The 27,493-nt window shown below is 44.2% G+C and overlaps 1 protein-coding gene across 1 annotated transcript; it reads right to left on the bottom strand.

Moving 5' to 3' along the window:
* Positions 1–6,380: 6,380 nt before the first annotated feature.
* Positions 6,381–26,046, bottom strand: LOC146195931 (uncharacterized). Its single transcript, XM_084597966.1, has 13 exons — positions 25,890–26,046; positions 25,342–25,430; positions 24,288–24,374; positions 21,695–21,836; positions 20,755–20,810; positions 17,900–17,992; positions 17,102–17,195; positions 15,956–16,011; positions 13,648–13,737; positions 12,518–12,800; positions 10,078–10,121; positions 9,889–9,978; positions 6,381–9,377 (listed from the first exon to the last, which is right to left on the bottom strand). Exons 1-13 carry the CDS (start codon positions 25,954–25,956, stop codon positions 7,143–7,145), a joined length of 3,426 nt encoding a protein of 1,141 aa, XP_084454092.1. The 5' UTR covers positions 25,957–26,046; the 3' UTR covers positions 6,381–7,142.
* Positions 26,047–27,493: the final 1,447 nt, after the last annotated feature.

Genomic DNA, 27,493 nt, shown 5'->3' with positions numbered 1-27,493 from the left:
GTCTAGTGCCTATCATATTGATGCGGTTGCATATTACCGTTTGATGCATCGTTTTACAGGCTGCACATACATCATTGCACATGCTAAAAGAACAGCAGGCAACAAATAGATAGTAAAGAAAGCATAACGATTCTGTTTCTATATGGTATATGAGGTTTATCATCTCAAAGGGACATCGAATTTGAGGTACGACGTGGTGGAGGTTAGAAAATTTAGACCACCCTGTGTTTTTTGACCTCTGAGGAATACTAAATAAATAAAGTTAGACTACTTTGCTTATAATATTTATATTCAGTGTGCCATCAGTATGTGTCTGACTAACACTAGAGATAAATTGCATCATACAAAACTCGACGAGTAAATAAGAGAAATAAAACGGCTGACTACATTGCCATATAAAGTACAGTCGCTAACTGCACACAATAATAAATAGAGTACATTTGTATTTTTATACGTTATTCTCGAATTCAAAAGTAATATCTTTAGGCGAGTAGAGTTTTGCCTAAGATAAACCTCTTACTCCTAATAATGTCTCGCGTCCTCAACGGTTATCGATACATAAGCATGAAAACAGTCTGTTTTGATCGGAAGGATAAGAAAAAATTAAGTCATATAAGGCTTTTCTTCCAGGGAATTAGCGCATGTCGGGTTTTCTAGTGTTTTATTCTATACCAATTCATTTCAAATAGATGCTCATTTTCCATTTCACTATTTCTGACGTCAAAGTGACTACAGCATAAACAAAGCAGCAAGCCGCAAATCATGCAATTCCTTACAATATGAGTTGCCGTCTCGAAGGTAAGCTTTGCTGGGCGTCGCACGAACTTGTTTCCTATGGCTGCGATATGAACTCAATGGGAACGTTTGGTCCTCACTTAGCCAATGAACCGGTTGCTTCCCACGGACCATACGTAAAATCCGTCACTAACAATGGCGATGGTAAACTCCGTCACACCCTAATTACACCATCAACGACAGGTAATTTAAGAGGATCAAATATATTGTTACGGGGATGTACTTAATGTAATAGCACTGCGATGGGCTGAATTTGACGCTGAGACTTCAGTAGCCGTGCAGTGTTCACTCTGTCAGCGTCGTCCTCTTTTTCAACGCTTTGTCGTGCCCGTGTTCCTAGGTCGTCGTCTTCGTCAGTGAGCACATCACTTTGGTCCCCGCGTTTCCAGGTAACACTACCCCCCTCTGCAAAAGGCAACGTCCCGGTGCGTATTAGGCGTGCGATGTGGAGGGGGAGTAATATGGTTTTAGGCGGGCGACATGTACGATTTCGGAAGTGGGTGTAGCAGTCGGTGCCTTTGGGTGGAGCGGTGAAATCTCATAGGTCACGTCGGTCACTGGGCGTAGTACACGGTAAGGACCTGTGTAGTGGGGCAGAAGTTTTTGACACAACCCCACACGACGGCATGGAAGCCAGAGCAACACCAGAGATCCGGGAGGATAGTGCACATCGCGGTGGTGAGCGTCGTAGCGGCGTTTTTGAGCTTCTTGAGAGATGGTGAGATTGTGACGAGCAATCTGGCGAGCAGCGTCGGCTCAGGCGATGGTATCGCGGGCAGAGGATGTGACGGGTGCCAGCGGCGGGACGCAAAGTATCGAAAGGCAGTAACGGGTCTCTTCCAAGGAGAAGATAGAATGGAGAGTACCCAGCAGTGTCATGGCGCGAAGAGTTATATGCAAAGGTGACAAATGGCAGACTAATATCCCAGTCGCGATGACTGTCGGATACGTACATTGCGAGCATGTCGGTGAGTGTGCGGTTAAGACGCTTCGTAAGGCCGTTCGTCTGAGGGTGATACGCAGTGGTGAACTTGTGCCGAACGGAGCAAGAACGAAGTATTTCTTCAACAGCTCGGGAAAGGAAACAGCGGCCACGGTCGGTAAGTTGTTGACGGGGAGCACCATGGTGTAGTATGACGTCGTACAAAAGGAAGTCAGCAACGTCTGTGGCGCAGCTGGTTGGAATGGCGCGAGTGATCACGTACCGCGTGGCATAATCGGTGGCCACAGTGATGCATTTGTTTCCTGACAAGGACTCGGGGAAGGGCCCTAGGAGGTCAAGGCCAACACGAGAAAATGGCTCAGTCGGGATAGCAATCGGCTGCAGGTGTCCAGGTGGTAGCACAGGGGGTTTCTTCCGGCGTTGACAGAGGTCGCAAGCGGCTACATAACGTTGGACAGAGCGGTAGAGCCCAGGCCAGAAGAAACGCCGGCGCACGCGGTCGTATGTGCGTGAGAGGCCAATATGACCAGCTGTAGGGGCGTCGTGCATTTGTTCGAGAACGGCAGAGCGTAGGTGTTGGGGAACGACCAGCAAGTGCTCAGCGCCATCAGGTCGCATGTTGCGGTGGTATAGCGTATTCCCATGAAGGAAGAACAGGGCGAGGGAAGAGTCACGGCTGTGTGTGCGGAGGCGGTCGATAAGAGAACTGAGGGTTGGGTCCAACCGCTGTTCGTCGGCTATGTGGGAAAAGTCCGATATAGAGAAGACACAGGGGTCCGACTCATGGTCAGTAGAGGAAGGGGGATCGACTGGATAACGGGACAGACAGTCTGCATCCTGGTGAAGCCGACCGGATTTGTATATAACGGAAAAGGTATACCCCTGCAAGCGCAGTGCCCAGCGGCCGAGGCGGCCAGCAGGATCTTTGAGGGAAGAGAGCCAACATAAGGCGTGGTGATCGGTAATTACAGTGAAGGGTCGGCCAAGCAAGTAGGGTCTGAATTTTCCAACGGCCCAAACGAGAGCCAGGCGCTCCCGTTCCGTAATAGAATAGTTCTGCTCTGCTGATGACAGGAGACGATTGGCGTAGGCAATAACGCAATGTTGGCCGTGTTGTCGCTGTGCAAGAATTGCACCAATCCCGTGGCCACTGGCGTCGGTGCGAAGTTCCGTTGGGGCAGATGGGTTGAAATGGGCCAACACAGGAGGATTGTTGAGAATAGCGATGAGGGTGGAGAATGCGTTAGCCTGCTCTGGTCCCCATGAGAAAGGAACGCCTTTCTTCAGCAGATTGGTGAGAGGACGAGCAACAGCGGCAAAGTTTGCGACGAACCGGCGAAAATAAGAACACAGTCCTATAAAGCTGCGGACATCACGGGGTGAACGGGGACATGGAAACGCACTGACAGCACGAACTTTGTCGGGATCAGGTTGCACGCCGGTGGCATTCACCGAATGGCCAAGCACTTTAAGTTCGCGGCGACCAAAACTGCACTTCTTTGACTTCAGTTGAAGTCCGGCACGGCGGAAAAGTGCCAAGATAAAAGAAAGGCGACGAAGATGGCTTTCGAATGAGGGCGAGAAGACAATCACGTCATCCAAGTAACATAGACAAGTCGTCCATTTGAAGCCGCGGAGTAAGGAGTCCATCATTCGTTCAAAAGTAGCAGGGGCGTTGCAAAGTCCAAAAGGCATAACCTTAAATTGGTAAAGTCCATCGGGTGTGACAAAAGCTGTCTTCTCGCGGTCTTGTTCGTCAACAGAGATCTGCCAGTAGCCGCTACGAAGGTCGATGGAGGAAAAGTAGCGGGCTCCAAGTAAACAGTCCAAGGCATCGTCTATTCGCGGCAGCGGGTAAACATCTTTCCTTGTAATCTTGTTCAGATGTCGATAGTCGAGACAAAAGCGCCAGCTGTTGTCTTTCTTTCTAACGAGCACGACAGGAGAGGCCCAGGGGCTGTTCGAATGTTCGATGATATCGTTGGCCAACATCTTGTCGACCGCCTGCTGGATGACTTGGCGCTCAGAAAGGGACACACGATAAGGCCTGCGATGTACAGGCTTTGCATCGCCAGTGTCAATGCGGTGAGTCACAACTGATGTTTGGCCCAGAGAACCGGCAGCAAAGTCAAAAATGTCGGAGAAGGATAACAAAAGGCTGTGCAGGTCCTGAGCGTGTTCGGGGCTGAGGTCAGAGGCAATCATTGCGGAAATAGGGTCGGTAATTGTGGTGGGAAGTACGGGTGTTGGAAGGACGCTTGAATGTGGGCCAGGAGTGAGTGCACAAATGGTGCAGTCTGTGAGAGGGGACACGGTAGCAAGGGATATTCCTTCGGGGAGAACTTGGGGTGACAGACTGAAGTTCAGGATAGGAAGGTAGGTGCTGTTCTGTGTAACGCGTACGATTAGATGAGGAAGAATGACGTTGCGGTCAAGAAAGACCTCGGTGATAGGGCAAGCAAGATAGTCACCGTCAGGCACAATATTTAATATAGGAAACAAAGTCGGCATCGGATATTTGTCGTGTGAAATGCGTTTATTAATCATATTTTTTTAATAAAACAAGGACGTTGTACAATATAATCAGAATTTATCTCCAAATTCCTCCTTAAAATGCGTAAGATACGGAATACCAATCGTTTTGTTATTAATTCCTTTTATCAATACTTCAAAAACAAAACAGTGATAGAGGAGGGCCTCTACTGCCGAATTTTCTTGCTTACCGGAATGTACTAGCTGTAAGCAGCCTCAATAGGACGCAGACAATTCCGTCACAATTTTTATGTTAGCAAACTCCAATAGAATTTCACTTTGTAACTTTGCTATACTTACCCGGCAGCGCAAGACGCATATATTGCAATTTCGTTTCACTGTTAAACAACTTCTTTTCGCTCAATGTGAATCAAACTCAGTTTTTCCTTACCATACAAATAGCTAAAATAATGTAAACCGTGACGTAGACGAAGAGTTCGAGATTACTGGTGCTCCGCGAGCAGTGCGAGCAGACGAAAGTGCAGCTGCCGCTAAACAGAGGGTTTTTTTTTTTTTTTTTTACAAGGAATAAATCCCTTTCACTCGCTCGACGATAAATTTCTCACAGCTAAAGATGGCCTAAAGGTAAGCTACCGCGCAGAGCACGATGTTTCTAGAGCTGAGGCGTCTCGACTAACTGGACATCAAGAATGCACAGGCGCCGTCGAGGTAGCGGTGTCAGCCGCAAGCGAACCGTCGGGTGAGATCCCTTTCGAAACCTCTGTAGGCGGCGGACGAGCTGTTATGATCTGGTTTCTAGCGGTTCGTACGGCTCCTGCAGCGGTCAACGACTGGAGCTGAGCGGCTGCCGGCGAGCGCCTGACGTCCATTTTAAGGCCCGGTGCTGCTCCGCATGTCACCGGAATAGTGAGGTGAAGCCTCGGCTTCGGGCAATCCAGAACATGTTCTATGGACAGCCCGGCGTCTGTGCCCGGCCTTCATCTTCATTTCACGACGCGGCAGATTTGAAGCGAGAGAGCAGCGCACTCGCTTTTAGACCTCTTAGGCCGCAGCCAACTGCGGCCTTCAGATTGGACAGTTTAAGCGCCAACGGTTTCCTGGCCTAAAAAGGAAGGCCCGCTGCCGCTTGTCAGAGAGACTGCCAGAGCGTCCGTCGAGTGCTGTGCTGCTCGACTGGAAGAGACATGGCGAAATCTCCCTAGCCGTCGCTGTGCGAAGGCAGTTTTCTGTAGCCAGTAGCTTTAGGCCCCCGTGCAATTTCCTCTATTTTGTACAATCAGTATAAATGACGTTTAAATACACATTCCGTTCACTCCAGCTCAAGGACTCAGAGTTTTGATTCCCGGACACGTATCCGACGAATGGCGGCACTAAGGTGAAGGACGAAAACTGACGCTTGAACACTGCAGCACATTAAAGGGCGCGCCTTGCCTTCCAGGTGATCGATTAGAAGTTTTTACCTTCTGTCCAAGCGTTGCTGTTGAGCGAATCTGGCGCCGCGCACCAGTGTTTTTATTGTTCGGTGGCACGTCGACAGGGGCTCGTTACAAGCAGTCTGTGTCACAATGCTTGTGGTAAGATTGGTGCATACTAGCGATGTTAAATTCTTCAAATCGCATGCTTGATATAACAAGGCGACTGGAGGCATCCTGCTACGCTTCCTCAGATATTTTACTGTTTTGTGTATTTATTACTCAACAGTATTTTCTGCGGCATTGCACCCACCGTGTGTGAATTTTGTTGGCGAGGGCAGTGACATTTTTTTTCTCATCATGTTTCTCATAGTTCGACCACAACGACTATAGCTTGACTGCCTGTATAGACAGTGTAAGTACAAATTACAAATTGAGTAGCAGTGGCAAACATGCTGACATAAATGGTGCAGAAACACTAAAGCAACCAACACATTTGGACGCTCGAGATATAATGCAGAATTCCGGGTGTGCGTGTTTTTTTTTGCGATGTTCATTACCTCGGGGCATACAGGATATGGTATAATGGATAACCACGCGGGAATATTTTTCTTAATGGCATGCTTTTGTAATGTGCAACAGTTATGGCCTCTTGAAATTGGAACAAACAACAGCAGAAGCTTCTGTAAAGGTAAAAGTAAGTACAAGCAATGCGGAAAAAAAGAACTTCACAAAGATATTTGTGAATATCCTTTTATTGACGTTTGATCGTCAAAAATAATCTGGACGTCGCTACAATATCTGCAAGCGATATTAGGACATTGCGATTATTTGTGGACATCATATGAATATTGGTGGTTGCCTGGAGCATTCTGCAGTTTTTCTGTGTTCTCTGAAATACTGACCTAAGAAACACTATTGTACATATTCGTTCGTCCCACTCACTGCTGACAAACCGCCTAATTTGAATGTCCAAACCTAATAATCAATTTCATCTGCTCTTTGGCATTGCCTAACCACTAAACCTCAGCTACAGTTCCTGACGCTGTTTATTCCACACTTTGATAGGCGCAAAGTGGCTGGAAAGAAGAAATCCGGGCGTAGAATAATCAAACAAAAAAAAAATAGATCCTCTAAGAAAAGTATAAATGAATTTACAAGATTGTAGACAGACTTTCATGCACGTACTGAGGTAAGCCCAGGCAAATGGTGAGTTGGATATCTAAACTTCCAAATATAACAACCTTAAAATGGCACATCCCAGTTAGGAACATTATCAGCAACAAAAGCGCCAATCTATCACGTTTACTCTTTAGTGCTGCAAATTCTCATTCCGCATATTCAAAGCACGAGCGTCCAGACATTCTCAAATATTTAATTTAATCCATCTCTACATGTTCACAAGACGGATAACCTTCCGGCACATATTTGGTTCTGACGCTGATTGTGCTGATTCAACATAACTCGCCCAACTCAAGTATTCTTTGCCCACTCTAATGTTACACGCTTACGTTATCCTCAGTAACACTCTCAGCTGGCGCTGTACCATCTTCTGGCACGCTTGGTGTCGTTACCAGGTCCTTCGACGACGACGCTGTTTTCTGAACAAAGTCTGTTATCACTAGCAATGGACCACTGCTCACCACGTCTGTACTGGATACATCTTCACCTTCAGCAACACTGCCTTCATTGGCTGATCCATCTGCCGGAATAACAGGGCTAAATACTGCTGTTTGGTTAAGCTCCGAAACTGGTAATGTCTGCACGGACGTGGTGGTAGTCTTCTTCACTAAGGTGGCCTCGGGCTGAGATCCGTCGGTCTCAATGGGCCTGACAATTTCTTTGCGTGTGACGGTTGTGATAATCTTTACTGTGGCGGGCTCAGCCACTGCAGTCATGGCCTCAGCTGCTTCACCTGGGACGGGAACTTCTGTTGCTTTTACCGTAGAGGACTCGTCCCAAGTCAAAGCATCCTCTGTTGCTACCCCGGTAAAAACAGGTCCAGTTCCTCCGATGACTTCCTCCAGGGACTCAGTAGCAGGAGAGTTCAAAAACGGCGTGTTTGTAGCACCTTCCGATTGGTGATTCACGGGATCTTCAGACGCAGTAACCTCGCTCTCTGCAGATACTTCTGTGGCAGCCGTGTTAGGGCTCACAACAATGGTTTGCGCAACTCCGCTTGTGAGATCTTCCTCGGAGCGAATTTCCGTGGCAACGTCTCCAAGAAACGGTGTTGTAGATTTCGTTTTTTCACTTTCTTTCGCCGCAGCACCGCTATCTGTAGAGCTTTCGTCAATTACGGCTTCTGTGCCGGCACCTGTAGCGTCGGTCACACCTTCAGCAGAGTAAGTAGTCAGGTCTTCCTGGCTTCTTACCGCGGCAGTTTTTTCACTACGTCCTTCGATAACTTTTGCTTCCTCGGTGGTTAGTATGGTGTCGTCAGATGAAGCCCCTCCTGTTGCAGAAGTCGTAACAGCTACTTCACTGCCTGACAAAGTTGGGGCATCACGTACCGAATCATCGGTATTAAATGAAGTATCATCGGAGGATTCCTGTGTGGTCACAACTGGAGCGGAGGTGACATCAGATATGCTTGGTATCGTAGTTTCCTGGCTTTCCGCCCCTGTGGATACTTCATCCGTCTCTTCATGACCTGCCGACGCATCTGTGGTTGGAAGCGATGCTTCTTGTTTCTCCGTCTCTGCCTCTTTCAGCTCCTGAGTGCTTTCTCTCGCACTCAGTTGCGTAGAACTCTCAGAATCGAAACTGGTGCGTTCAGAGCCAGTAGTTGTTATTTCTACTTCTGCATGGCCCCCTGTAGCGGTTGCAGTCCCGTCAGCTTCATCGGAAGGTGAGGTTTTTGTTGGGCTTTCCAGGTCTTCCTGCTGAGTGGAAGTGAACTCCGTCGAGACAACTCCAGCCTCAGCTGCCGCTTCTGTGGGATGAAGCTGACTTTGGGTTGATGATTCAACTGTTTCTTGATCAGGTCCCCTAAATGTAGCGGTCGACTCACTTGCTTCTGTCAGACCTGCCGGCTCGCCGTCATGTGTGCTTTGTTCGTCAAAGGTTACTCCGTGTTCTGGAAGTCCGGTGCTGCTGTCGATAGAGCGTGTAACCTCGTCAGCTGAAGTGGATGCGCGTCCACTCTCAGCCACACTTTGCGACTCCTCGCCTGCTGTCACTAAGGGTGCCGTCGTCGAACTCTGCTGAGCTTCACTAACAATGGGAACGCTGGTTCCTTGAACGTCGGTTGTTGCTGAAGGTTCACTTTCGCTTGCTGATTTAGCATCTGAAACTTCACCTTCTGTATCTGTTCTGCCGATCTCGCTCTCAGTAGAGGTTTGCTGAACATCCGCAGGTGCAGACGCGCCATCTTCGGTTCCCGATGTAGCATCAGAAACTTCGCCTTCGGTTGCTGCTGTGTTGCTGTCAGTGGCTGCAGAGGTGCCTTCAACATCAGCAGGGGTGGATCCGCTACTCTCAGTTTCTAATGTAGCATCAGAAATTTGACCTTCTGTAGTCGTCGCTAGAGTCGAAGAAGCTTCAATGCTGTCTGTGGATTCACGAACATCCGGTTCTCCTCCTGTTACTCCAGAAGTGCTGACTTCAGCTGCCTCAGTCACGTATGACTGAACAGTGGTTGGTTCTTCCTTAAGTGTTGTAGTTGACTCAGTTGAAGGAGGAAGTGGTTTGCAGTTCCCATTGAAGCAAACGCCCTCCACTGTCTTCTTTTTCTGCAATATCAGTACAATAATTCGTGCTTTAATGGGTTAGCCTGTAAATTTTATTAAGTAAATAAAATTCTAATCAATGATCACTGGCACAAAAGAAAAGGAATTCTACATGTGATGGTTTACCAAATAGCCATGTTTGTGTCTTTGTACGGAAAAAAGATCGCATATGCAAATAAACGGAATAACTTCGAACCTCCGAATGTCAATATTATAAAAAATCAACTCTTACTTATACAAGCTATTTACAAGTTAACTTTCGTGAGAAATTTCTTCGGCATTCTGGGCTTTTTATTAGATACTGACGTGCATGCGAGCTTGAAACATTGCTGACTCTTTACGATGGAGTACTGATGTAAATGAAGAACTTGACGTCAACACCATGCTTGTAGTAACCGTGCTCAGTCATAACACGGCGAACAAATTGTTTAAAATGTTATTTATAGCACTCACGACTACCGCGTTTCCCGACATACAGCGCCTGAAGTTCGCAGTTCCTGAAAGTGGCGCTCACCAAGCAAGGTGTTCCATCCTCTTCGAATCCAATACGTATGAAAGGGTATCCTCGGCACAAGAATCGGCACTTCAACGCTCGTCCATCAACCTGATATTCAAACAAAATGTGGGAATGCACACAATAAGCTGATATATACTCTTAAAGCAGAACTTCTCGCGTTCTCCTCGCATAGCGCAATAGACTTACCACTTTAGGCGGGTAGGCCCTGTCACACTTAACTCCAACGAAACCTGCGAAAAAAAAAATAGTGACTTAAGATACTGAGCCACACATAGTCAACCATAAACAGGGGATTTTGTTTTCGTTTTCTCTTCTTTTTGTATTGATAGAAACATGTGCTACAGAACGCGTAGGATTGATTTTACACCGCTGCAGGATAAAGGGCGCCACAATCATGAGACTAGTAAAAGGGAGATTAAGAGTGCTAGAAGGGGAGATTAAGCTTCGTCTTTAAAAAACTGAAAGCGTTATTTCTCCCGCTCGTCGATTCCTAGTGCGATTCCTCGTTCGGGTACACGCACCTCTTAATCACTAGTACGTTAATGTATGCCTAAGTGCAAGCGTGTCTACTATTTTGCCGTACTCGTCTTCGGCATACTCGCCGTGACATGACACCTGTCAGCCGTAGCGGAACAGCTAACAGAGCAAAACACTGACTTCTACCGCTAGCTGATGCTAGTGGTAACGTGAAAATATCCGGAGTCTTGGGGGGGGGGGGGGGGGGGGACAAGAGGGAGAGATGCAACAGTTGGCTTAGTGACTTGAGCTTTTGGATTGAGGTTTAATTCCTCCTTTAACAAAATGTTCCTTGCTCAGCCTTCTCGACTAGAAATGAGTATTCTAAGAGATTGGTCCTAGAAGGCTGATTTCTACCACCTCTGCCATCATGAACGATATACCCAATTTGGCAGTTCTGACCAAATTTGTTATATACTAGGTTCTCATTACGTCAGACAACCCCGCCGATGCTTCAGCGCCCAGCCAAGTCACCTGTCCACTGCCAAAGCCATGCCGGTGGTCTTTCGCTCGGAAAGTCGACGCTGGACACGTCGACTCCGCACTTCCTGGAGAACGAGGCCTTTGTCGCGATCGCGTTAGAACACAGTTGCCACCCGTATTGTGATCCCTTATGTATGTTTCAGAAAAGTATGACCTCTTAATGAGAGCTATGATTCACAACAAAGAAGAATTGATAGACTGATTATTCGATTAACTCATTATTTTATTGATCGATCGATTGATTGTCTGATTCATTCATTGAGTTAAACGTGCCAAAGCGGCTAAGACTGTCTTGAAGCGCTACGGGAGGGCTCCAAATAATTTCAGTCATGCTGTGCTCATTAAAGTGCACTTACATAGCGCAATGTGCAGGCGCTTTGCATTTCGCCTCTAAAAGAAACGCGACCTCATGGCCGGCGTCCAACGCACTTCTTTGGACTCGGCAGTCGAGCGACTTAACCAATGAGCCACTTCGACGGGGACCGTGAAGAGCCCGCGACGCTCGTGTAGCTTTCATGGACTGCAGTGCCTTGTCTCCCATCTTATTCCCGAGGATATTCCAAAAAAAAAAACTTTACAGTGCCCTCTTACTCTCTTCTCGCTTTATTTATTGCAAGATATGTGCCACAATCAGCAATATCTGCTTTCGTTAGGCGAAAAGCAGCACCAACAAACAAAAAATACTCGATCGCAGATCTGATTTATAAACGTTTGCTATCGCCTTGTATTACACATGTCTTATATTATTAAGCGCAATGACATACGTTTGTACAACACCACAGGTATGGACAAAAACTCGCAAGTCAAACAAGTTCTGCGACTCAAACGTATTATCGTGAACTACAAACTGTTTTTAACTAGGATCGATCCTAGTTAAAAAACAGTCGAGGACAAAACAAAGTATCGTAGTGATCAGCGAAATATTTACAAAAAAAAGAAAGTGGAGACTACCTTAGCATTTAATAAAGCTAAAAGTAGATTATAGATTTCCTTTTATAATCCTAATTGCTAACTGAAATTTTGTGCTTATTTTATCGACTGCAAGAAAGGACCTTGAGGTGAATTTTGCCGACTAAGTTTATGAAGAGGTCAAAGTCTGGAAACGCACTGGCTCGAAAATTTAACTTTATTTCCTGTGCTTTCTGTGCCACCAATCCTATCTAGATATCTTAATTGTACAACTATTTCCTTCCTTATTGTTCTAGTACTGCTGTTGAAATAATTTGGCTAGAGGTGTTGTCACGTCGTGACAAAAACATTCTACGCAACCTACCAAATGGCACATTTACATTTTGCACATTTAATATAATAATAATAAAACACAAATAAGATATAAGTCAATACAAAAATTAAATAAAAAAATAAAAATAAAAGCATGGCTTGCCACAGAGGGTTTTTTCACGCTTCTGTAGTCTCTTTACAGGAGTTCTATCAATTTTGCCTCTGAAGGCACATGCGCCTTGTTGACTGTAGCTATATTGCACACCCTCCTAAATTCATTTCTCGCTAGAAGTCGGTCCTATTGACTCTATACCTTACGCTTCATCGCACGGAGGAAAGAGCATGCCTCTTTTCTACTTTATCGCATTTTCTATATCCGTTCGAAAAATATTGCCAGCCCACGTACCTGGAGTCCATGGGGACCTGACCGTGGGTGCTGCCGTGTCTGGTTCCTCTTCGATGGCACTAGATGCGGTGGTCAGCACTTCTTCAAACTCTGTCGCAGTGGCCTCTTCAGTGGTTGCTGTGGCAGCAGGCGCCGGTGCACTGTCGGTGACAGCTGAAACGACAGCCGCCGTCTGCTCTGTCTCGAGCTCCGCAGGAGCTTGAGAAGCTTCAGTGGGTGCCGCGGTAGTTTCAACAGCTTTGCACACTCCGTGGTCACAGAACCCGGTCTGCCCCGGCAGCGCCTGCATTCGGAAATAACACAAGTTACAAACCCTAATACAGACAACGCCTACTGCTCCCTTTTTTTCAACGTAACTATATTCGCTTTTGCGTGAGGAACCAGCGCAAATTTCGCGAAAATAGAATGATTTTGATTAAGTTGTGTGAGACATTGATGGAATGTTAAACACAACATAATGGAAAGGCACATATTTAATGTAGTTTGAAAGCCTAAGATGCATATTTTGCCAAAATATTTATTCGTCACCCACTAAACTGGTATTACTTGCGAGTAGTTTGGTTGACGAATGACAATTCCCGGCTATACACTTGACTAAGCAGTATCTGTTGCGCAGTAGAACCTAGTGGCATGGAAAATTATCAAACTCCAGGATCAGTCTGTAAATATTTTACAACTGCGTACTTAAAGACAAAATGCAACAATGCAATAAGCTAATCCGTCGCACCAATTTATATTTGATGTTACCTAACTGCAGATATGAGAAAGCTGCCAGACAGATTGGGAGCCAATATGAAAGCCAAGAGGATGACTTCTTATCGACAGAACTAACTTTGAAAATAAGGAGCCAGGCAGAACCTTCCACTTATATCGATACCATGCCTGCCTTCTAGAAAGACAGCAGTGAAAAACCTGGTACCTTTTGTTGCATTACTAAACAATAAATGACACTATTCCTCTAATATTGCAAATGCTGCTTCTGTGCGATCTATAAAGTTTAAATATGAAGCAGTCATTTATGCTTGCTTTATTCGCCGGAACAATACAAAAAAACGTCGCCCTCCCCCCCCCCCCCCCCCCTTAAAGAATGAAATTTGCGGAAATAGAGAAATAGAAAACAATGCTGTTACCGCACATGGTGTTCCATCTTTCTCGTACGCAATGAAGGCCTTCTTCTTCTGTTTGCACACGAACTTGCAGGAACGGACCACACCATCGACCTGTGACAATAGTAGCATATTACCGTAACTAGCTCTTCCTTAACATGCGAAAGTCGAACACACAATGAAAAAACACAGAACGAAAAACAGCCACGTAGACTGGCATTTCTTTTGGCGTTTCCGTTGCTTATAGGTGCGAGATGAATAAAATATGCCCTGGCCATTTCAACGTTAGTGACGGTTCAAACAAGAAACCAATGCTCTGAAAAATTGATGTCTTCCAAGATATTGTAATTTCTCTGTTAGTTTTTACAGAAACGGCCTTTTTCAACTAAAATACTTGCAGGTTGTACTTCAGTGAATACTTTGTAACGCAAAAGCATTAAGGCTCCTATCCTACGTAAAACCCGATGTCACCAGGATGGCATCGGTGTGTTTAAAATTCGACGTCACCATTGACTTCACAGAGGAGAAAGGAAATAAACCATACAATACATGTAATAGGAAATGAAGTTCGGGGTTGTATCAAATGACTTAAATTTACAAAGCAAATCTTTGAGAAAAAGGAAAATTAAAATATCGAACTTCTAGGTCACCAGACAGGTACACTACCACCCTGGCCATGTAGACCCGTTGACATAATTGGGAATTATTCGCCTAATTGAAGCTTAGTGATTTGGGTAAAGCGCATGTAATTATGCGAAACGAAACCGTTCAGTGGAGAGAGCAATCATGCTACTACGTGATAAATCTATTTCAGAGCTTAAAACTGCTTTGAATATTTTTTCTGCAGTTCAATGACAAAAACCACATATACATTTGTGCAACCCTGGCCCAAAGAAGTTGGTTTGCGTTCACGAGAACCTGCGTCTGTAGCCTGCACTTTACAAATGCCCTTTACAAATATTACAAATGCGTAATAAAGCACTGCGGGTGTGCGCTTTGCTAGTGAGTCGCTTCGTGGGTGAAGAAGTTGAAGGCGAACGTGTGCACTGCGCGCGGCATCTTCGACGGCTACGAGAACCCCGAAATCGTTGCTTGGCGTGAAAAGGCTGTTCAGCATATTAATGATCTCCCGAAGGGTTATGCGTGCGTCGGACACGCCTCAGGCCGCACAGAATGTCACGCCAAGCGGCGATGTCAAGACGCGGAGCGACAAATACATTGAGGCAACGAAAACAAGAATTCCGGGAACAATCACAAGACGCGACAAATGTTGAAAAACCATTCGGCTGGCGACCAGGGCAACGGCAGAGATACCGTTCGATTATGATCGCTGCAACCTAACCAAACCTATCCCAAAGCTAAACCAAGGTAAACGTAGTTTTCACTACGTATATCTTGGCCTAGCTGAGCTATGCTACAACCAAATTTTGTTTTCCTCGAAACTGGGTGGCAGAATAAATAATGCAATCATACCCATCTCAAAGGAAACTTTAAGAGAGTTCAAGTGTTTCATGTGAAAGACGCAACCATAAATATTGCTGATTATCTTTATGCAATAATATTCTCGGTGATGAGCGGCTAGCTGTAACTAAGGCAGGTACAGTCCAGCAACGCATGTAGAGAAATTAATCAGATCTATATGAATGCCCTGAATATGACATATGGATAGGTAAATTATAAGTGCGATTTAGCTTCTCCATGGGACACTTCCTTTAGTGTACGTTCTTCAAACTACCCCGATTCCAAGTTCTTGTGGCAAAAATTTAATATCTTCTCGCAAATCATGGCTTTTCCTGCTCTCTTTCCCAATCGCATGCAAAACGACACTTTGTCGAATGGCCATATAGGCCTCGAGCTAGAAACGATGGCTAATCTCTCAAGCTGAGTTAAGCTTTACGACAATTTTTTTTTTTTTAGTTTCACAAACTAATGTTTTTAAGATGTTCTACTGTTTTCAACAATGTTTCCAGCACCGAAATAAAGAATGAAACGTTTTAGTCAATTTTCAACATGGGGTGAACAATAAGAAATTTACAGCTTAACATGCACTGAAACGTAAGTTACTCATATTTTCTCAATATTTGCATTAAGGCTATGGTGACAGAAGGCAAACTTCAACGAACAATATGTAGCCAGAACGTTTACTGCTCTGTGTGTAGTATAGAATGCACACGTCTTCAACAAAGCACATATTGTGACGCACATGGCAAACAGCCCCTCTACACTTCATTATTTTTACTTTCGATTTGCTTGGAGAAAGCAGGAATTTCAAAACCAAAACCTAATTCACCCTCTTCAAGCACGGGGAAAGTTCAGAATTTGACCAACTCACTTGTAGCCTCTCTTTGTAGTTCCTGCACTTCAGGTAGCGTACTGAGACTTTGCCACCTGCAAAAGCAAATGTTAACACATTTTGAGCTCACATAATGATGTATACTGTGATGATAACACAATCTCAATGAACCTAAAGATTCGTTATATAATTAACAAATTATGAGATCTGCCAGGAAGTCCCGAATGATATACAAGCAGAACTCTCATTTTCACAACCTCACAACACGCATTTCGGTGTCGCGCCACAAGCTGGATTTGGCAGTCTGTTGCATATGAAAAATTGCATTCCTTCATTGTGATAATACACAAAGGTGGTACTGTTAGTGTACTCCCAAGTAACACTTCGCGAACAAATGAATGAATGATTTCACTTCACAACACTAAGGAGCGCATTTAGCCTCGCAGTCATATTCTAAAATCTTATTTCTTCATTACTCTGAAAAGCGTTAGGGTGAGGAAAACATTTATAGCTTATCCATTTGCTCACATTGAGGCACTGTGAATGAATCCGCCATCCTCAGAGCAATAATTTCTAATCTTGACCGCCCATTTTCAGCTATAGTATCAATTTAGTAATAAGGGAGAAATGTTTTTTTAGCGTCAACCCAAATGCAGGAGTTCCGCAAAAAGGTAAGGGTTCCCCAAAGATTTCGCGCTTGAAAACTTCGAATCTAGCATATCAGCCTCAAAGAGGTAATTGTTCTACTGACTGAATGAATCATGATGACTAAGCATTATGGCAGGGCTTGAACAATCAATCAAAACTATAGTTTGTACCGTCAGTCAGATGGCAGAATTGGGTTCAAACCTCGGTCAACTTTCGCCGGTAGCTGTAATAATTTTCTTTGTAGCCGTATTCCACCACAGTAGTGTATGCTATTGCAATATTACACCCTTATCAGTTACCTTATGTAGTTTATCATTCAGTTACGACCGCTGGTAATCATAAAACAACTTTTTACAAAATATTACAACAAGTGTAATTTATGCAAATATGATGATGCAGGATCAAGCAAATACATTGAAGAAGGCGGCAACAGAGGCTACTGGACCTCAGTGATGGGGTAACTTTATGTTCCACTGAAGCGGCAGTATTGCAGCTATATTTGTTAAGGACAACGGTAAGACCAGACTATATATTCACCTTCAATTTCGTTGTCTTCATCCCTGGACACCGGTGGCAGAGGGTAGTTTCGCTGACAGTGGCCTCTGAAACAGAACCCTTCTCTCCACCAGGACTGCATAGAGAATATAGAGCATTTCTTTAGCGGAAGTCTTCTGTTTGTGATCAGCATTATTGATTATTTGCATATGGTAAGGTGACCCTAGTAGATGTTATGATAGTAGAAGGAGACGCAAAAGAACCTCCCTTGCTCCTGACATTGAACACCCATATGCCCATATTTACATAATTACTTTCTTCGCATTGACGAAAACAGGGGCCAGAAAAGTAAGTCAGCCACCTTATTATTTTAATTATTGGAAAGAAAGAATGGCTTTCGGATGCTGCTGTCGACATGGTATGCAAAGAAGTACAAAACAATATTGAATTTCGAATCAAAGTTGCAGAGAAAAACTTTGCTCTACGGATAGAAATACTGTTCAGAACGCACTTGCGAAAATATTTTGCCAGATATGTTAGCGTTTTCAATAAATGGTAAGCCTGAACTCATGATCGCATAATGGGAGTAAGAATTGATGACAATTGTTGCGGAGCATGAAACAAAAGAGTACTGAATATGATAGCTGCCTCTTTTTTAATTCATAAGGGCGCGACAAAAGCTTGTGCATGAAGGAAGATAAGTCTGCATAACCTTAGGACATACTTTCAGACACCATGCAAGCTGGCGCTATCCGTTGTCAGTGATCAGGAGCGCCTGAGAGAATGCATTCTCCTAATGCGGCTTTCTAAAGAATGTTTGATACTCCAAATTCCACTCACTAGTTGGCAGGCTGTTCCGTCAGCTTCGTTCTCGCGGCGAATCGGCCATCCCTTGCATATGTACCGGCAGCTCCTTCTCACCGTCGGCACTTGCTGGAAGAAACAAAAAGGAAAGATTGACGTATATGAGGCCGGTCTTCCTCTTTTCCCTTTTAAGAATGTCCATCTATTTTTGCACAAGTAAGAAATATCTTCTATTTCATTTCAAAGAATATAGTCACTGTTGCCCCCAAAATCAAAGATCATCTGTACGCAAAACAAGTTCAAAAGACATCTATGAAAATTGATGTCCCTGCAAAATAAAAAACACTCAGACCTAAAGAACTGGTTCTGCCGTCGTCCTATGAAACCAGGAGTAACACAACAGACCCGTGAATGTTTCTGACACATAATAATACCTAGGCCTGTAGTGCGATACGAATAACATTTAGGCGTAAAAGTAGTGTCCGGACTGAGGTATTGTAATTGCATCTAAACTCGCTTAGCTTTAGCCAAGCCAAAGAATTTTTTCTTTTTAAATCTTAGAGTGAGCATTTATGAGTGTAATATTTCAAAGTGGCATGTCTACCATCTCCAAATAATTTCCTGCAGTCAATGTTTGCCATTTACGTCGGCGATATATGCTTTGTGAACCAAAAATCAAATAAAAACTAATATAATTTGTAAACATTTGCATAAACAAAAAAGGTTTTAAAGGTGATCATTAAAATCTTCATACATGCTAAATTCCTAATTTGAAAGACAAACCCGGCCAAATTTTCCAGGTTGGACAATGGCCATACAATACAAATTGGCGTATGCCCCCGCCCTTCTATTAGCTATTCTCCTTAAGTTCACTCGTAAAGGGTGATGAGACTACCTGTACCGGCAGCTGCAATTAAATAGGTGGCTACATTATTTGCGAATATTTTTCGTGAATCACATAGCTAACATGCAGATGCGCTTTTTCTATTGCACTGCCACGGCCACGTCGGTATAAGGTTTACTAACCACCAGTCTCCTCCTCTGCTTGGGATATATTTGCACTACAAGATACTGTATCATTTCACTGTGCAGTTACCCAAATTCCCAACTGATATGTATAAGCAATTTCTTTTTTTTTTTGGAGGGGTGGGGAGGGGGTATTCCAGCTTTAAGGATCGCTCCCTGCTGACTTATCAGTGGCGGTTTCAGTATTTATTTGCATTTTTTTAAGCTATACAGGTAATAACTACAGTTTCATCTATCGCTAGCATAATGGTCTACGGATTTCGATATTTGTGTTTGACTTTAACAGTCATAATAGCATAATAAAACCATGCACCTATCAGCCTTCAGGCGCAGACGAGAAAGCATCATCAAACATAAAAACTTATCTTTCCCTGCTGCCTGCCACCTATACGTCATTCCTAAAGCGGTAACCGCATGAGGCGACAACCCCTAGCGATCCGTCGCGCGACTCTGCCGCCAACGCCTGTCGTTGTCGCTGGTGCATACCGCACGGAGAGACGAGGCTCAGCGACAGAGAGGCGCGTTGCTCTGTTACCACCGCCTGGTCATTTGGTCAAGCGGAGTGCAATCACGCTATATCCCATTTCTAACACTAACAGCATGAAGTACGATAAAACACCGATGAAATTTTTTCTAACGCGTCATATTTTAAAGGTTCAAAGCGCAGCGGTGCGCTACTAAACTGTGGTGCCGACTTGCATTGCAAGCAGTGACTTTCTCCTCATCCTTTCGAAAGTGAACAATATCTAGCCACGCTAGCCTTTTTTTTTTCTTTTACTACCCTTCCAAGCATTTACTGAATTGTCTCGATGCACTCATATATACACGGATCAGACGAACTCAGCGCGTGCAGGCACCAGAATTCTTCGCCGAAACGGGACTAGAGAAACAAACTTCACACGCAAAACAAAAAGAAAAAAGTACAGAACGGAAGTTGAGCACCCCAAATCTTTCTGCGATTGGCTGCCTCGCAAGCTGCTTTCGGGCGACACGCAAAATTTTCTAAAAACCCAGAAACTGGGCGACCACGACTAGCGTCAATGCTTTGGTGGCCCTCAGCCCGTCGCGCGACGGCGTCGCTCGGCGTGTCGCTGCGAATTGTCGCCTCATGCGGTTAGAGCTTAAAGGAACGAAATTTGGGTTTATTTAGATAGCTATAATATAGAAAGTAAATCAATTTCATTTGATCCACGTTTTTATCATCCCTCAACAAACTATCACCTTATTGAGAACACCGTTTGACTACTCGCCAAAATATATTCGCTTGCAGATGCAGTAAGTATAAATCTCCACTTATAAATGGCCGATTGTCTCCCAAACGAATAAAATAATCGACTAATCGACATAGTGACTTTCTGAGCTAAAAAAAACGAAAAAATATTTATTTATTTATTTATTTATTTATTTATTTATTTATTTATTTATTTATTTATTTATTTATTTATTTATTGTAGCCCCGTCAGAGGCTATTTCAAGACCAATTTTATTTATTTATATAAACAGTATTTTGCAGGCAAGCATGCTCTTCACTAACTAAGTCGAAGGACGCCTCGAGAAATTCAGCTTTGTCTTAGCTGTCTGCGAAACGACCACTCACAGCGCAGATATCTCAGTTCTCAATTTCAAAAGTAAACCATTCTTTTAACTGTTTTATGCAAATGTCTCTTAAACTCACTCCCGTTATTAGCCATTATATATTTCCAGTTGGGATCAAAAATGCCACAAAATATTTCTGTCGCGACTTGATAATACCAGATTCACCGCGTATGAATTTTGTTATGTAAGTAATTCTTGGAAACTATAAAAAAGTTCCCGAAAAGACAAAGAAACCAATAAAAACCTTTCCATGTTAGCGCATCACTCACCTGGTCGGCACGAGTGCAACGTTGACTGTTCACGTCCTCATTTGGCCAACTCCAACCTTGTAAATCGGAAGACACAAAGGTTCACATGTTTACATGTTAAGGGCAACAAACTTACTGTTCCAGTTCTCGCACTTCAAATGCCCGTTCATCCTGTGACGCTTCAATTCCGGCCGCTTCGGCATAAAACAAATTCTACTGCAGGAGGTTCGCTTACTTCGTAACTTACAAGTGTAACCAGCTGAATTTGGGTAAAGAGGCTACATTTTCAAAACAAAAAAAGCAACGCTCTGTGTGCAGAAACTATCGCTGATTTTTTTTTTAAGAAACAAAATCTAACTCTCCCTCGCTGTAGTTTCGGTTGGTAGTGGTGTTGTTTGAGCATATTTTACAAAAGTATCATAGGAAACATTACATCAATTTACTAGTAAACAACATCAATAATGACAATACCATAGTACAATGTCCTACCTGCCACTTAGTCGTTCTTTTTTTGCTAGCCTCATTTCTCGGATCTAACTTAAAGCATAGTTTCTCCAACTGTACGGTATACCGGCCGCTAAATCGCGTTAGTTGGCAACTGTAAAACAAGAATTCACATTTATTTTCAAACAATTTCCAGGAATTCGCAAAGAACAAATTCTCTTTTTCAGCATCTCCTAAAAAAGTGATACCGAAATTGGAAATCATTTTCAATGTAGAAACTAAAATATCTCAGCAGCAGCAATATTCTGCTTAACATCAGTGTCACTTGTCACTGAATTGTTTTTCATCAGCTGTAGTCATCCGCTTGTAACTGCGTTTACGGTTGGTAGAACCCAAATTTAACACATACGTTGAAAGGGAAACGAAGCAGGAGATGCCATCTATACGCACAAGACAGAATTGGAACTGAAAACGCCACAGGGAATATACAAATGAGGTGAATGCGCGGAAGGTATACCTTGACTTTCCAAAGGTGAGCTCTCGGTTGTGACAACAGAGGCCGCGGTTGCTTGTGCCTGTGGTGCGACCGGTGGTTGTACTGGCAACCATCCTATTTGGCAGCGACCGGCGTAGCACGATCCTGTAATCCGGCGGTCAGTCTGGAAGAAAAAGAGTTCAAATCGTCATACATCGTTATTGCCTCCGCAGTGGCCAACTCAGGTAACACCTGAACGCAATGACGCTTATCTCGTGAACGCACCGGATTAGGTGAAACAGGATACGTATATCATGTTTACAAAGGGGCGACCGGAAAGGCTGTCAGAGTGCGGATTATTTGGTATTCAGGACGCTCCTTTAATGGAATCCGCGAGATAACAACTGCTGCTTGTAGACTCGTCCAGTGTCCGGAGAGAACAATCGCTTGCACAACACAGGTTGGTCATAAACGAACAGTAGAAGAGAACGTGAAATTTCCAGTAGACTTATTAGTTATCCTCTCTTGTAGTGCAGAACTTTTAATACCAAAGCCAATGCAATTTTAGGCCAGCAAATTGATTAACGTTAATGTACAACAAGGCACAACCGCGTGATGGATTTCTGCAACTGCGGCTTTAAGAAGCCCCTGAAATGTACTTGCGGTATTATACTATTCATACATGAGTTAAAATTACATCAGGAAACGTTACATATACATGAGGGAAAATTACATACCGTCGGTCATAAGTTTCTTTTTTTAAGAGAAAGCCTTTAATGCCTCATACGATCGGCGTCATGTCCTACAATAGCTGTCGATGATCCTGGCTTAGCCAAGCCGGGCACTTGAGAAATATATCTTAGCTCTCCTTGTCTAGCGTCATGCCAGCACGGTTGCAGAGACCGCCGGCGCTAGTTACTGGTAGATAGTGACCGATAATGACAATTATTGGTAGTTAGTGGTAGGGACAGTGACGATAATAATGACAGAGATGAGAGACTGTGACATCGCTTGGAGGCGCCATGACAAGACGTGACGTCATAACAGAATGGGATGTCACCATGACATCACATCCGGCCATATTTAATAATCGGAACTGAAGTCATGATGACGTCCTATTCGGTCATTACGTCACGGCTTGTCATGGCGTCACCAGCCAATTCACGCATATATAAAGTTTACTCTACGTCGTGCGGCGCCAAGCGTCGTGCGGCGCCTTTCAATTGGCGCTTCCTTGAACGGCGCACCAGAGAGCACACAGAAGCAGACGTAGTACAGAAGGCGTCAGTGGCATTTTAGGTTGATTTACAGGGAAAAAAAAGGCGCGGCATATGTCAAAATTTTTTTCGGATACCGTAATCTAGCCGCAAGAAAATGGAGGAAGGTGAGTGTGGAAAAAGAGAGAAATAGGTGCCGGTAGTGGAGACCTTCGGACCACTACGCAATAGCGGTTTTCGCCTCATCGCAGTTTAGTGGTCGAAAGTGCGTCCTAGAATTTTTTTATTACTTGTATTGTATTGTACTAGTATTATGGCGCATAAGGAGCTAAGGTTTTTTAATACTTTCTTCAAGGGGACACACGCTTCTACAAAAAACACGTTCTACCAACACATGTATTCTCACAGCACCGTACATTTGCATACCCTCCCGACGTATTTAGCAGGCTCACGGGAATCTACAGCTTGATGGAACGTACCCTCAATCATATCTGCTTAGAGTCCACGGGAAGAAATTCCCAAAATTGAGATCGTAATGATAAGGATGAAATCAATCATGCGGGTCGTGTGCAAATATCTTCTCCCATATCAGCCAACAAACACAAGATAATAAAGCGCGCCGTGGGACGTTTGATGAGCGATACGTCTGTAAATTTCACACTCTGATCGGATGTCGAACGCAATCGGTTAGAGCTGGATTGCTGCTAGCATGCTGTTTAGAATATATTGATGCCGTTTGCTTGCACTTCGTGACTCGACGCACTGAAGGCTTCATGATCCCATCGTCGTAGCCGTTCTATACGCGCTTAGCGCCACCACGAGTTAACCCTGTGGCCTGATGGCTGCGCTTGATCACTCACGTAGCTTTTTGTACACCCATGGTACCTACTCTGTGACGTGCGCGGCAGTTACGATGAGGCGCATACGCACGAATGCAGCGTAGGGACTGTGTAATTTATGTTGTTGGTAGTGCGGTACAGGGGGGGGGGGGGGGGGGAAGTTGTACACAACAAATATGACTTAGTAATCGGTCACGGGTCAGTACTCCTAATATACAAATAACCATTGAAATGGGCATGTAAGCTGCTTTTCATACCGTTCACTTGTGTGCCTGACAAACGCGACAAACTCTCATGCACGCTGCCTTTTCACTCTCATGGTTTGGCAATATAACAAAACAATAACCAAGGTTCGTGTCCTTTGCATTCTCAATACCCTGATAGCCCTTGTTACCCATTGTTCTCTTTTCAAAACTGCCGAATATTATTTCAATATTCTCTGTGGGTATGTCTAGGCTGTTTTCTTATGGGAGGCTATGCACTATCCATGTAATATGTAACAAAAATGCATTGCTCAGTGTTCGCAACTCTCTTTGACAACAAATGGGCAGCAGGAATGCTCATTATTTAGAAGCTTACCAAGCAAGGTGTGCCGTCCTGTTCAAAGCTGTATCGCACCGGAAGCCCAGAGCAATAGTAACGGCAAGAGTGGACGTAGCCTCCCGTCTGCAAAACAAAAAAAGCGTCCTGTAGTAATGAATCAAGCATATAATATTGCTTACCTCGTGATTTCCTAACAAAATGCGCATCTCCTGTCAGTTACTTGAGAGTTCTATGATATGGTAAGCTGTACCTGCTATGAAAAAATTACGAACTGGAATTGGTGTACCTATGTTATGATACATACTATATGCTTTGGTGCAGAAGTCTTTACATGAGGACAATCTGTAGCCACTGGAATTTTGGTGCACTAGGAATGATAATAATTTTTTTTGTAATTATCACTATTGTGCCTTTAATAAGGCGCGCCTAAACTAATAACAGAGTGCGTTCCTCAAAAAAATTGCATTTTGGAGGGTGAGTTCGACTTTCGACACAAGACTACTTAAGTCATATCACGCGTAATAAGGACGTTATCGATTACCGCACCATTAACGCGGGAGAGACTATCATGAAAAATGTTTCTGCTGCCAGTAACAGAAAAAAATTCATTATGTAAGATTCCAACGTTTAAGGGCAGAATAAAATTCGTAATTCTTCAGTCACACCACTAAACGGAATAACCGTAAAGTGCAATTAGATATACGCATGAAATTAACCCTATCACAATAGTAACTAAGACATCGCCTAGGTTTACAGACATGAATGAGCTTTATATCCTGCCCTAGGCCTGCAGCTGTCACAGACTAAACGCAAAACATATTTAGGATGAAAATTCAGGTCAGATATCGAAGCCTTGAAATGCCTTTGAGAAAAATATAGCTCAAAAGTCGCTCAGGCAGATGATGATAATGACAGTTAAATTTGTATCCGTGTACGGTATACCCGTTCGACACCGGATTATTTTATTTAGCGTTACGCACATGGATCTAGTAATATAAACAGTGGGTGTTTCGAACCCCACTACCGCGTTACTCTCTAACACGTTATTGTTAAGCGACGACGCAAGCCACATGATACAAGGGAGACTTGCCTGCCTTGCGGGATAGGCGCGGTCACAGGCGCTGCTGCTGGATGGCTGCCAGTACTGACGCCAGCCATAAGCTCCCCAGTAGTACTGGCCTGCAACAAGGTTATTACAACCATGGAAAACATCCTCCGGTCACTAACTCATTCTTCAATCGGCATATAGTCGCTATATTGCATACGTTTCAAGGCATGTTTTCCGTTACTATACGCTATCAGTAAACATTCTCTCCTCTCAAAATTAGCGAACCATTTCTCTTTCCTGGAGCCTAGAGCGCGCCCGTCCATAACGGTTATTGCAAACTCATTTGCAATGTTTCCGAACTTGTGGTTTGCTAAATGGTTGAGCGCGCTGAATTCTTTACAGTTGAAAAAAGTTAATCTGTCAATCATCTACACTTTTTACAGGCACTGCAAAAAGATACTTCGGGCACTGTTCCTCGCGAGCACTGACCGAAGATTGTAGATGGCAGGCATTGTTTTCTGCTAACAGCAGGCTGCGAAATCACATCTCAGGTAACGAGCACAGCAGGGTTTAAAACTCTTGAAACCCACCTTTGCACGTAGCTGGAAAGCAGATCGCGAATGCCAAAACGCACGCTGTCACAGCTAGCGTTGTCATTTCTTCTGGTCGATAACGCGGTGTAGCACCGCAACCCTATGCTGTTAGTTTCCTCGACAACTTCTCAACGGTGTGTCGTGACTCTTTATAGGCGCCAGATAGGTGCTTGAGGCCCACGCTGCCGCGAGCAATAACCGTGACGTCGCACGGTGCTATCCTTATCGTCCCGGCTTCGTCCATTCCAGACACGCTGATGCTTATCGGCAGCCATTGCGCATCGGGCCAACTGTGGCCCGAGCGGCAAACACAAACCCAGTGTCTACTCGTTTACGAGGGTCTCTGCGTGTTTCCGCGCTGAAGATTAGTGACGTCACTGCCCGTCCTCCCCTTTTCTATCTTCGGTCAGCTCTTACAGACATCCGGCTTGAATTTGGCGGTCGCTCGAAGGCTAAGTTAAGAAATTAGGAGACAGCGAAATTCCCACTGTGCAGAAGTGTTTTTGAAACAAAGAAAGAATTAAAAAATAAAAGCGAAGAGTGTAGCTGCGAAGGTAACCTTAGGCAGGGGACCTTTTTGCAATATGTATAGAGCAGTAAAATTGAATTTTAGAGTGTGGTTCATTTATTATTTGAGGCATAACACATACGTGGTAGTAACGAATCGAGTTTCAGATCCTCTTTTTACGGTTGTTAGTGCTTGCCAATAAAGCACCTTCTTCTGAGAATTGCTATCGTTTACTTTGTGGAATAATCAATCAACCAATCCATCTCATGGTATGTTGTCCCCTCAGCCCGTGTGCCTGAACACAACTATACTTTCTTATTCGGCTATAATAAAAGGAAGTGTCTGAAATCCACAGGCTTAGCAATTATTCTAGCGTATATGTCATTTCTTACACTCTAAAGCAAACTGCATAAAAGTCCTAGCCCTATTATTGAAAGTCGCTGTGTAGGTAAGATTTCTATGTCACGGTGTTGAGCGGAATTACTTTACAATGCTGCAATTCCGGAGCCCTTATCACTGCTGAAAAAGCTCTCTTTCATGACATCTCGAGCGACGAAAGGGGGCATTAAGTAGAAGATAACGAAGCCTCGGCGTATAACAAGAACCGCCGTCCCTCTAGGTGAATCCGAATGAGATATCTGCCGCTCAAGTTGTCTTCAAGGAGTACAGACATCGCACGTTGATACGCAGAAGGTGCAATCACATTATATCTATATAGAAGACACAGCGTTGTTTCCAATGTCGCGCCGATCGAGGAACGTAACGCGACGTTACCACGCACAAACACCTTAAAAAAAATAACGTTATATTTCAACATACCACCTTCCGGTAGCAACTGCAAGATTTAATGAAAAGTTGCATTTAAAAACTTCTCCATCCTCTTCGCTCAAAATTGTGACGTCTACACCGAAACATGCCACAAAGCAACGATAAAAACAGTAGCTGAAAGACTGTATTGTGATTTATTGCATAGTAGTGTCCAAATCGTCCGCTAGGTGGCCACACCTCTATTTATTTTTTAAAGCCCTGCTTTCATTGCAAGTGGCATCTCTGTAACTAGAATGCGGCAATGTATCTTTAAAAGCCCACTTGG

The sequence above is a fragment of the Amblyomma maculatum genome, chromosome 3, assembly GCF_055883805.1.
Source record: "Amblyomma maculatum isolate TAMU_Amacu chromosome 3, ASM5588380v1, whole genome shotgun sequence".
Taxonomy (NCBI): Eukaryota; Metazoa; Arthropoda; class Arachnida; order Ixodida; family Ixodidae; genus Amblyomma; species Amblyomma maculatum.
This window is presented reverse-complemented; position numbering and strand designations above follow the sequence as displayed.

Excerpts from the sequence above, each read along its gene's own strand:
- LOC146195931 (XM_084597966.1), bottom strand. The coding sequence starts at position 25,956 with ATGACAACGCTAGCTGTGACAGCGTGCGTTTTGGCATTCGCGATCTGC. Across the intron at positions 25,431-25,889 it reads CTTTCCAGCTACGTGCAAAG|GCCAGTACTACTGGGGAGCT; the intron begins GTGGGTTTCAAG and ends ACCTTGTTGCAG. Across the intron at positions 20,811-21,694 it reads CTCACCTTTGGAAAGTCAAG|GTTGGAGTTGGCCAAATGAG; the intron begins GTATACCTTCCG and ends CCGATTTACAAG.